The 11,753-nt window shown below is 47.9% G+C and overlaps 1 protein-coding gene across 1 annotated transcript in view; it reads left to right on the top strand.

Annotated features, from left to right (window-relative positions):
• Positions 1-1,007: 1,007 nt before the first annotated feature.
• Positions 1,008-11,753, top strand: part of CSF2RB (colony stimulating factor 2 receptor beta common subunit) — a 28,754-nt gene continuing 18,008 nt past the window's right edge. Inside the window, exons 1-3 of the mRNA XM_026657464.1 lie at positions 1,008-1,020; positions 5,399-5,528; positions 5,640-5,705. Coding sequence (XP_026513249.1) covers positions 1,008-1,020; positions 5,399-5,528; positions 5,640-5,705 — 209 coding nt within the window. The remainder of the gene's footprint in view (positions 1,021-5,398; positions 5,529-5,639; positions 5,706-11,753) is intronic.

Below are 11,753 nucleotides of genomic sequence, written 5' to 3'. Positions count from 1 at the left end.
TGGCCTTTGCTTCCCATCTCCTTGCTCCCATACCCAGTCAGACACTTGCGAAGAAGAGAGAAGGAAAAGGGAAGTAGCGCTAGCAAGAGGAGTTCTGTATTTATCTCCTACCTGCCCCGCTGAATCTTACCATAACATAGACCGTAAGATTTTGGGGGCAGTGACTGCTTTTCACTACATGTGTGTGCAGCACCTTGCTCCCTGGACTCTCAGTGACTTCAATCAGCTTTGGATCATGCCTCCAATAGTAACTCACTACCACTTACTTTCCTCCCTTCTAAAATTTGCAGACAGTGTCACCTACTCTTTAGTGTGTGTCCATCTGGGGTGACAACGTCACTGTTGTCTGCGACCATTGTCTTCTATCACAGATAAGCACAGTGCCATTTTCACAAAGTGGTTGCGGCTCCCAGGCCCCCAAATTATACCAATTTTTTCATTTTGCCTTATTTATCTCTATGCTTCTCCAGTCCCCAGTGATTTCGACATCAATTTCTAGCAGTGGAGGGATTCTTGGTTTTAGTTTCCTGTTTAACAAGCTAGCAGCTGGTGACAGCCTATGCGTCAGTGGTGCCATTCTGTGATTAAACAGTTCTAAGTAGGATCAGAGTCTGGCTCTGCAGCCTTTTTCTATAGGCACTTTATTATTTTGACTCACTTTGCCACCGGCCCATTGGATTGGGGATAATAAGGAGGCAGTCAACTGCCAAATCCCCCTACTTTATTGCAAACTACTTAAACTCATGCCCACTAAACTTGGCACATGGATGTATAATACTGTCAGATACATCCATGTCGAGCAAAAATGGAGTTGAAATGCACAATCACCTGTTTGGCTGTAGTATCTCCTTGTAAGGCTGTCTCAGGGATGTGATAATAATAGTCTAGGACAAGTGGATAGTGTCGTCCCCCCCCGCCTATAGAAACATATCTATGCTTTCCTCATGGGTCCAGCTCTCAGTGTGCATCTCAGTAGCAGGGCTCTGCATGGGCAATATACTCCAAGAATGCGAGCTACAGGTAAGTAACCTCTTTTCTGTGTGGAAGCAGGACAGGAAAACAGGATGCAGTCGTAAACCGTGAGTTTATCATGTAAATGTTGGTTATTTCCCCAGGCACTGTTTGACTTTCCTAGGGTATGTCTACACTACAGGATTAATCCGAATTTAGATAATTCGAATTTGGGAAACAGGTTGTATAAATTCGATTGTGCGCGGCCACACTAAGCACCTTAATTCGGTTTTTAACCACATTAATTCGGTGGTGTGCGGCCACACTACCCCATTAACTTAAACACAGTAATTCGGTGGTGTGCGGCCACACTAACCCTAATTCGAATTAACAAAATCGATTTAGGCTCTACTCCGTTCGTCGAGGTGGAGTACAGAAATCGATTTAAAGGGCCCTTTAATTCGAATTAACTGACTCTGTAGTGTGGACGGGTGAAGGGTTAATTCGGATTAACGCTGCTAAATCCGAATTAATCCCGTAGTGTAGACCAGGCCCTAGAATCAGTACACTGGAGCTGACTTCAAGAAGGGATACTTGATCTATCCATGCAGCAGGATCAACAAAGACTAGAGGTGAGACTGAATTTGGATCACAAAGCTGTCGGGGTGCATAAGCCATTAGCCTACTAGGGACTAAGCCTCCATCTCCAAATTCCAGGATTCTTACTTTCTGGGCTGTGTTTTGATTTCAGGTTTTCTCTTCTTTGGCATTTGGGTTTCACTTCTACTCCTTCCCTGTAATACCATCTGGATTCTGGATGTAAGCAGAGTCAGGATGAGCTCTACCCTGACATCTGGTGGTGAATTATGGCGAGTGTGGAAAAGAACTCCAGGGGCGGATCTTGTTTGCATAGGCACACCCCCATGCCTAGCATGAGCCCACAGCAACCGAAAGTGGTTACTTTGGCTGGTGTGGGATCCCCAGTTTCTCTGTTATTGGGGCAGGAAGAATAAAGTTTTGTTACCCTGATTCTGTGAATCAAGGCCAGTGGAACTGTTGTATGACAGAAGGACTGAGTGAATCCTTCACCATTACCTAAGTAGCATTTGCTTGTCAAGGGGCATGGGTTACAAAACCCAGCAAATTGAGAGAGGTTGGGGGCAGGTATTGGTACCTGGTGGTGTGGGGCACCTGTGTGAGCCTGAAACACCAATTGTACCTTCTCCTCTCTCCACTGTTGAATGTCAGAGCTAACTTTGATTCCCTTAGGAGTCTAGTTACAGGCTGCTGAGCTGAGTTCACTTTGGGACACTAGTGCACCAGCACTGGGGCTCCCCTATGAGCTGAAATCACTATGAGCTGAAATCACAAAAGAGCTAAAGTTACTAAGAGCTGAGATCACTGAGGCTGTGTTAACTAGTGGGGGAGCCTGAACTGCTAAGCGGTTGGCGGAGCAGTTTGCGGGGACGGCTGGAGGAGCAGCTAGCCGAGTGGAGCCTCGCGGGGACGGTTGGAGCAGAGCGGAGCTGAGCGGCTCACAGGTCGGTGAGCAGAGCAGAGCAGTTCGTGGGACGACAGGAGCGGCTCACGGGACAGCAGGTGGAGTGGAGCGGCTCGTGGTGAAGGCTGCGGCGGAACCCCACGGAGAGGCGGCCGGTTGGTCTCGGATCACGTAAGGTGCCCCTTAACACCCTGCGCCCCCCCCCTGAACTCTGGGGCTGCACTGACCAGGGACAGAGACTTTGGGGGGGGTTGTTGGACTTTTGGGACTTTGGTGATTCTTGGGTTGCTGGACCCAAGAGACTTTGGGGTTGTTGGACTTTTGGGACTTTGGTGATTCTTGGGTTGCTGGTTTCAAGAACCAACGGGAAAGGACACGGCCCAATTTGCTGGGGTGGGTCTTCGCTCATGGTTTGGTCTATGAACTCTAGTGTGGTGTTTTCCCAATTTAATGCTATGTCGTTTACCTCATGTTATTAAACATTTTCTGCTACACCGAGGCTCTGTGCTTGCGAGAGGGGAAGTATTGCCTCTTCGAGGTGCCCAGGGGTGTGTGTAAGATTTTCCCAGGTCATTGGGTGGGGGCTCGAGCTGGTTCTGTGTCACGCTGTTGGGAAGGGACCCCTATGTACTGAACCCGGCCCTTGCTGCTATCAACTTGGCCTGGCAGAAAGGTTACATGTAGAAATGAGTAGCACGCTCAAGGGCCACAGAAAGCAGAAGGAAACTCCTGTTTAGATGTGATTAGATTGCTTTTGTTTACGTGGCTTGGTACGTACTGTACTTCATCCACTCACACCACCCTATCTAAAAGGGGACTTGGGCGATATGGCAAGATTGCGAGAACAGGCTGGGGGTGCATGCAAGCTGATTGCTGATATGGTATCTGTGCTCTGTGAAAGACAACAGCCTCTGAGGGGAGGTGTCTGATTTGTGTATATGAGACACTGCCCCAGTCCTTCTGCAGCTGACTACCCCATCCAGCACTCCTGTTACAGGGATGGCATGAGGTCACTTCCATTGAACTCATCTCCTTATGTGATCATCGTCACAGATCCAGTCAAGCACCTCCTCTTAGCTGCCCTCCAGATTGGTGTGAGGGGAATCCAAGCCTTTGAATCTCTGGCTGTTAAGCCTCCCTGAGACCGAATGGAGTCCAGGCGCTGTCCCTGTCTTGGGGCCTTGTGACTGTGACTCATCCACCAGCGTGCCCCATTGTGGCTGGGCACAGGGTTTTCCCTCCTTTTGTTGCCCTGCCAGCCAGCCATTCAGGCTTGCTGCTGGTGGTCCCCTCTGTCTTGCAACTCAGCCTCCTCCAGCCAGGTCACACTCTGACTTACCCCGAAGTGGTGGAACTGAGTCCAGACCAAAACAGTATGGCAGCCTTGTACCAGGTCTCTGGCTCAACTCTAGGCCTACTAGGGCTTGTGACTCTTGTCCAGAGCCTTCACCAGGCCTTTCCTTGGGGGCCCATAGGGGAACCCAACCTCCTTCTATCCTGGGTTCCAACCCAGCGTCCCTGTAGCGGGTGGTTAAGGTCTGCTTCTTCAGACCACCTACTTCTTTCCTGGGCTTCTTGCTACTGCAGCCAGCCTCTAGCCCTTCCTCCCCAGCTGTCCTCAGGCCTCCAAGGAAAGGTAACAAAGGAAAGCACAACACAAAAATAGTCCAAGTATGCCCCTGGCCTCCCTCCTTTTAGGAGCTACCTGATGAGCCTGGTTCAGCATCCTCAGGGCTTTTGTGCATTGTTTGCAGGAACCCTCTACTAGCTTCATCCACCACGATGCTCATTTCTGGGAACTAATGGGGAGAGGTCTATGTACCTTCCAGGACTGCACCTTCTGAACTGGGCATCTCCCTTTTTAAGGCTCCTCCTCTAAGAATGGCATGCCTAACAGGTGTGGTGGGGTGGGGTTGCCCAAGCACCAAACTGCTCTTAACACCTTCTTGCCTAGGGTGGGGTTTGCACACCCTGACACAGGTCCATAGGCGCTCCCTTTGGGGTGCAGGCTCTGTTATCCCTTCCTGAGAGCTTAGATTCCCCCCTCCCATCCATGTCTAGCTACTTACCCCCTGGGCTCATGCTGACCCTGCAGACTCTGCTGTAGTTTAAACACATCCTCTCCCAGAATCCCACAAAAAATATGAGCCTTCTGGGTTACTGTTAAGCATTCTCAGGGGCCATGTTGTAAGTGCACCATGAAACACACACACACACAGTTTGCACAGGTATAGCAACTTAATACTCTTTGTTTAGTAGCACAAGATATACACATACATACAGAATAACAGCCCTGCCTGCATTTCACTGCCTTACCTTCTTCACCACTGCAGAGTATCCTAGGGCCAGAGCTGTCTGAAGCCGTGCAGGTCCTGCTGCTGCAGAGCATGGCTTGGATTCCCGGAACATGGAGCCTTCTTCAACCCCCTGCCAAACCACACAGCTTGTGTCCTGTGGCCTTGGTCTATCCACTCCCCTCCTTCCTTCCTACTGCCCCAACTTCCTGTGTGCTTCACCCCCAACCTCTCTGTGGCTCTGTGTCCACCTACCAACACCTGGCTTTCTTTGTTCTGTTATGGTATCTTTCCACTGCTCCCAGAAAACCCTTCCCTCAGTTTCCTAGGATGAAGTTACTCTTTTGAATGACTATGGTCCACTTTAAGTATTCCCCATTGTCCTCAGTCTGGGGAAGGCATGCTTTCAGGCTTGTGGGACATGCTGGATTCACGTATGGAAGGGCATTCATGATACAGAGGTTTCATAAGAGCAATTCCATAATATCAACTACAATTCATTAAGTTATTCAGAAAGATCCTCGATCATCACAATGAAATGTGGGGAATTCTGGTGGTTATCTTCATGGAAATGACGTACATTTCCACAGCAGATCACATGTAGCAAAAATAGTGCCCTCTTTGTCGTTCTTTTCCTTCCACTTGTCCCAAGGAACTGTCCACGATGCCACTGGAATCTTCCCATGTGCTTTTGTGAAGATCATTCAAGACTTACCCCTGGAGGAGGGCACTATCAATTGGCTGCGCTGCTATTACCAGGATGACACTCTCCACAGCATCAGGTAATGAGATGATGCTTTCATGTGACTGCTGGAGAGATGCCCAGACTCCTGCAGCCCAGTCAGGGATCTGCTCTGATCATGTGAGATGACGATGTCTTTTCCCTCTTCTAGGGACATATCAGTGGAAGAGGACCTGAGCAGCACCCCATTGTTCAAGGACCTCATGGCATTAATGAGGTACAGCACAGGCAGATGGAGGAGGTGCAGCCACTACTGGATGCAGAGATTCACTCCCAGGCATATTTCCTGAGTTCCTCCCACTCCTGGCTGCGTTAGGGTCTGTCCAGCCATCCCAGTGTTCTGGGCTTGACATACTCTTCCCTATTACTCTGGAGAGTTGGCAGTTGTTACAACCTAGCCCAGTACCACTCTGTATGGTCCCTAGTCTGTTGTGAATGGACCCAATGACTGGGTCCCATGTGCTTCCAAGCCAAGTGGGCCTGGGCAGAGTCTAGTCATTGTTTCTAGCTGTGGGAGTCTAGGACACACTCCCAGGCTTGGGCCTTTTGTCTGACACCCTTGGGATGTGGGGCACCACTGTCCAGCCACCCTAGACCCTTAAACTGGTGTCTGAGACCTGCTGAGCACCCCAGTCATTTAGTCCTGCTCCCCAGATGTCCTCTGAGGCTGTGGGTCACTCAGGAATTCTAGTTTAACCCCTTAGGGGACAATGTGGCAGAAAAGCGAGGAACGCAGACTTAGCAGAGGAATTTCTTAACCACAGAGACTTTACTCTTAAAGGACTCAAGAGTTACAGCTCTCTGAAAACAAAAGTCCTGAGACACCTCCTCCCCTGGTGTGTGCTCGCCTCTGCTGGGAGTCTGAGGTTTGTCAGCATTTCACGTGGAGCAGAGACCTACCTGCTCTCCCCTCCTGCAAGTCCTTTGGTTGTGTGTATGCAGAGATGATTGGCCCTCCTGTACAGAGCAGAATCCTGCTCTTAAATAGATCTCTGTCTCTCTGCCATGTGGGAAACTCCAGTCCCCCTACATTCTTAATCCCAAGACTCAGCTTTTGAAGGAAATCTTTGTTCATGCTGGGAGTCCAAACCAGTTTATTTAGGAGCCTCTTGCAGACAGAGACCTTCTCAGTGCCCAGCTACAGGCTAGCCTCTTCTTGTAGCAGCAGCATTCTGCACACCCCAGCCCCCAGAGGAGTTAAGCGAATTCACTGTGCTCCCACATTAGGCTTAAAGGGACAGCTGCTATGTTGCTTATTATATATGCCTTGATTGCAATCCCTCAAGATAGGGAGTGGGGGGGTTGTAACTATTTGTGTCAGCGGGGGACAGGCTGGGAACTCAGAGCTACTCCTGGAAGCATTGAGGGAAATGTATTGTTCCAGTGTAGAGACTGCAAAGTCACTTTCCTTCCTCCTCTCTCCAGGCCAAAATATTTTAAGTTCCCTACCATAAAACCAGAGGTCGTCAAGGTTCCTCCTTGAATGCGTTAAATTCCATGGCTTTCTGTAACTCTTACCACTTTTAGGAAATGAGCCCCATGATGACTGATGATAATTTCCATGATGTAATTGCTCGATCAAATTTCACGCCTTCTCTGGCTTCCTCCTTTTTTTAACCAACTTTTGCAGCCTCACATGACAGAGCTACCAGCAAATTGCTATTATATCAAACCCTGCTATAGTTCGAGTAGAAGCTAGTCTGAACCTTTAACTCCCTTTTCTCAGTCACTTATAACTTTCTGAAACATTTACTTATGGGGCTGAAATTTCCCAAGCTTGGTCTTTGCCTGAAAGTGAAATTTTTTTTGCAAGCTTCAGCAAAATCTGTTTAGCCATTTTTAGCATGAGGAATTTGGATGGAAGAAAACACTTTTATAAAAATTTTCTTGCAATAATTGGTTTTCAGTTGCAGGGCTGTTCAAAAAAAAAAAAATCCTCCAAGAAAGTCATATATTGCTCCTAACAAGGGCTACTTATGTTTCTTAGATTATACAAAAATTATGACATATTTGAAAAATACTGTGCAATCGTATAATTGAAGATGGTACTGTAATGTACTTGCACCAATAGGCAGCATGCAGCTTGCGTGTGTAATTTTAAAGGGATGCCATTAACTTGAAATCTACTCCATTTGTAAAAAAAAAAAAAAAAACAATTAAGAGTGGGTTCAGCGTTAGGTTAGGATTAGGATTGAATCCACCTGCAAATTTTGGTGTTTTTTACAATCACATTTTCCTGGGGTTTTTTTAATAGTTTTTTTCTCTTGTTGCTGGGTGTAAAACCCACACAAACAGGGGAAACTGATCCACTGACTAATAGCTGGATGAAAATTTTCACGTTTTTCCTGGCAAAAAAATGCAGATTCTGTGACACCAAAATATTTGACACATTTATGTCAATTTCACTGAATTATTTCAGTGTGTTTGTGGGTGGGGGGGAGGGGTTTAAGAGGGAGAACTTTTAAAAAATCCCCCAAAATCAAAATCAAATGTTTTGACAGTTTTGAAACTAAATGCTTTGGGTTTTGTTTGAAACAACTGTTTCCAAATTCCCTCTCATTTTATTTTTAAGAGGGTAGATCAAAATGAAACATTTCAGTCTTGTCAAAATGCTTCATTTGACCCCAAAACAATTTATTTTTTTCAGCATTACCAATGAACCAAAATATCCCTTAATCACCCAGCAATTCTGATTATACCGGGGAAACAGTTATCTTAGGTGTTAATTGTAACAATGGGACATATCCTTTCAACTAGAGAATTTCCTGACTTGTGCAGACAACAACTTTGGAGCTTGCATGTTCCATTAGGCCCTGGTCCAGCAATGCACTTCAGCATGTGCTTAACTGCAAGCATGTGAGTAGTTCCATGGAAACCCAAGGGCTAACTCATGTGCTTAAAGTTAAGCATGTGCTAAAGTGCTTTGCTCAATCAGGGCCTATATGTAGCTTTTTGTATGGGATTTGTATATATTAACTATACAGTGCCATCAGTGTGCTAGGTGCTGCTGGACAGACAATATAATCATAGAAATGCAGAGCTGGAAGGGACCTTGATAGGTCATCTAGTCCAGTCCTCTGCCCTGGGGCAGTACTAAATATTATCTAGACCAGTGGTTCCCAAACTTGTTCCGCCGCTTGTGCAGGGAAAGCCCCTGGAGGGCCGGGCCGGTTTGTTTACCTGCCGTGTCCGCAGGTTCGGCCGATCGCGGCTCTCAGTGGCCACGGTTCACTGCTCCAGGCCAATGGGAGCTGCTGGAAGCAGAGCAGGCCTGCAATCAGCCAATCACCCTTACTTCTGCGCTGCTGCCTTCAGAGCTGGGCCCTCAGTGAGCAGCCACCACTCTCTGGCCGCCCAGCTCTGAAGGCAGCAGCACAGAAGTAGGGCTGGCCTGGTATGGTATTGCCACCCTTACTTCTGCGCTGCTGCTAGTGGGGCGCTGCCTTCAGAGCTGGGCGCCCGGCCCACAGCTGCCTCTCTCCAGCCACCCAGCTCTGAAGGCAGTGCAGAAGTAAAGGTGGCAATACCACGACCCCCCTAAAATAACCTTGCGACCCCCCTACAACTCCCTTTTGGGTCAGGACTCCCAATTAGAGAAATGCTGGTCTCCCCTGTGAAATCTGTATAGCATAGGGTAAAAGCACACAAAAGACCAGATTTCATGGGGTCAGACCAGATTTCGTGGTCCGTGACGTGTTTTTGGTGGCCGTGAATTTGGTAGAGCCCTATCTATGACCATTTCTGTTCTGTATTTTGGGGGGTGGGAAGCAGGGTGATGTATTCATATTGTATGATGAAGATGAAAGACTCTCCATTCTAATAGTAACTCAGAAGGATGTTAAACAGCAGCTACTGTACCATAGGTGCCGGCTTCCTCTGGGCCTGGGGGGTTCTCAACCCCCCGCTCTGCCCCAGGCCCCGCCCCCACCCGCCCCCTTCCCCCAAGCTCCCACCCCTGCCCTGGCTCTTCCCACTCCACCTCTTTCCCACCTAGTTCTTCCCCTCCCGCCAGCATGCCCCATCCGCACTCCTCCCCCTCCCTCCCAGAGCCTCCTGCACGCTGCGAAACAGCTGATTGCGGCAGGCAGTAGGTGCTGAGAGGGAGGGGGAGGCGCTGGGACAGGAGGGGGAGCTGGCTGCCAGTGGGTGCTGAGCACCCACTAATTTTTGTCCATGGGTGCTCCAGCCCTGGAACACCCACAGAGTCGGTGCCTATGAATTAGACATCTTTAAATCAGCAGGTCCAGGATTTTAAAAGAGCTGGTTGAGGACGTCTGGGCTGTTAATGTTGAATTTCAATAAGTCTTAGAACACTGGAAAAGTTCCAGAGGACTGGAAGTAACCTAATGTTGTGCCAATACTTTAAAAAGTAAATAGGATGACCTGGATATTATAGGCCTGTCAATCTGACATTGATCACAGGTAAATTAATGGAGCAGCTGAGACAGAACTCAATTAGTAAAGAATTAAATGTGAGTAATGTAATTAATATCAATCAGCTTGGGTTTATGGCAAATAGATCTTGTCAGATTCGATATTTTTTATGAGATTACTAGTTTGGTTGATGAAGGTATAGTGTAGATGTAATATACTTGGCTTTCTGTAAGGCATTTGAGTTGGTACTTCCGGATATTTTGATTAAGAAACTAGACTGATTCAAAATCAACATGGCACATTCAATGGATTAAAAACTGACTAATGGATAGGTCTCCGAATGTAACTGTAAATGGGAAATCATCATTGTATTGCTAGTGGGGTCTATAGGGATTGGTTCTTGGCCCTACACTATTTAACATTTTTATCAGTGAACAATTTAGCAAGGGCTATGGCGGATTTGCCATCACTGGAAATGTTAAAATCAAGATTGGCTGTTTTTCTAAAAGATCTGCACTAGTTCAACAAGGAATTTAATTCAGGGAAGCCCTATGGCCTGAGCTAGACGGCAGTCAAACTAGATGACCACAAAAGTCTCTTCTGATAAGCTATGCAGGGAACCATTCCCGGGGTCTTGTTCCTGTATACTTTCACTGTGCCTAGGGTCTTGGATGTGTACATACTTGGGGCTGCTAGCCCTTCCCACTGCTCACACTGCTGTCTGCATTATATTTTAAACTAGCATTAGTATGTCTCCTTGAACTGGGAATCACACCCCAGCCTGAAGTGCAGATGTGCCCTGTAGCAAGTGGAGCTCTGCTCTTGACTCTGACTCATTCTGGTCCCTTGCAATCTGTCTCATGGGGCTGCTGGACTCCAGTGTGCCCTAACACTCAGTCTGATATAACCTTGTATAGCCTGCCATTGTCGCCAGTCACCCCACGCCGTGCCCCTTACACACAGTCTCCCTGGGCACTGCACTGCAGAGCGCCCCTTTACAGCCAACCTCAGAGGAATGCTGGCCCCCAGTTTGCCTTCATGCCCCACCTTGACCCTTATAACCCATGCCAAAGGGCTGCTAGGCTTCAGAAGGCCCCATCCTTGACACTCACAACTCTCCGTAGCCCACTTCTTGGGCCTCTAGGTTGAAGGCTAATTGGTAGTTACAGGAAGTTGTATTTAAAACCATGTGGGATTCTTGGGTGAGTTATCCTACATTTCTACCCTCTAATTTTCTTCTAGCTCCTCTTGTGCTCTCTTTATTATTTAAAGTATGATGCAAAGCTCACTGAATTCACTGGGACTCCAGGGGTCAATGTAGAAAAGAGTAATCCCTGCCCCCAAAGATCTACCATCTAGGTTATGGGAAGATACAGCAGGTGGATGAAACAAACGGGGGACAGGAAGGGAGGGAACTACTTCTCTTTTCCATCTGTCTTCTTCCCGAGGGTCCGAGTTGGGGGGGGGGGGGGAAGGAGATAGGAAGCAAGGGACAGCTTCTTTTAGCAGTGTATTACTCCTGATTTCAAGAAAACAATGTGCCCTGATTCCTGGAAACTGTTTAATCAGAAACAATACAATATAACAATGAAAAGAGAAATACTCCCTTCCCCGCCCAGGTTTTAAGAACTGCCTCAGAAGGCGCTCCGAGGGTGTCAAACAAACAGCAAAAATAGGAAGTTCAGAGTCTGAGTGTCACACTCCAACTTCAGAGTGTTCAGGACTGTGTCTACTCCCTGAAAGGAGGCATACAGGGGTGTGGAAGCCCTCAGAGGGCAAAAGGTGCAGCGGATACCCCAGCTTCATTAGCTCCCAGGGGATCCATTCCAGTCATGGACAGCCATGGTCATTGCTGATTCCTGCATGTGTAAAGACGCTCCAGCTGCCAGGG

The sequence above is a fragment of the Terrapene carolina genome, unplaced genomic scaffold (genome assembly GCF_002925995.2).
Source record: "Terrapene carolina triunguis isolate 2854851 unplaced genomic scaffold, T_m_triunguis-2.0 Scaffold247, whole genome shotgun sequence".
NCBI lineage: Eukaryota > Metazoa > Chordata > Testudines > Emydidae > Terrapene > Terrapene triunguis.
This window is presented reverse-complemented; position numbering and strand designations above follow the sequence as displayed.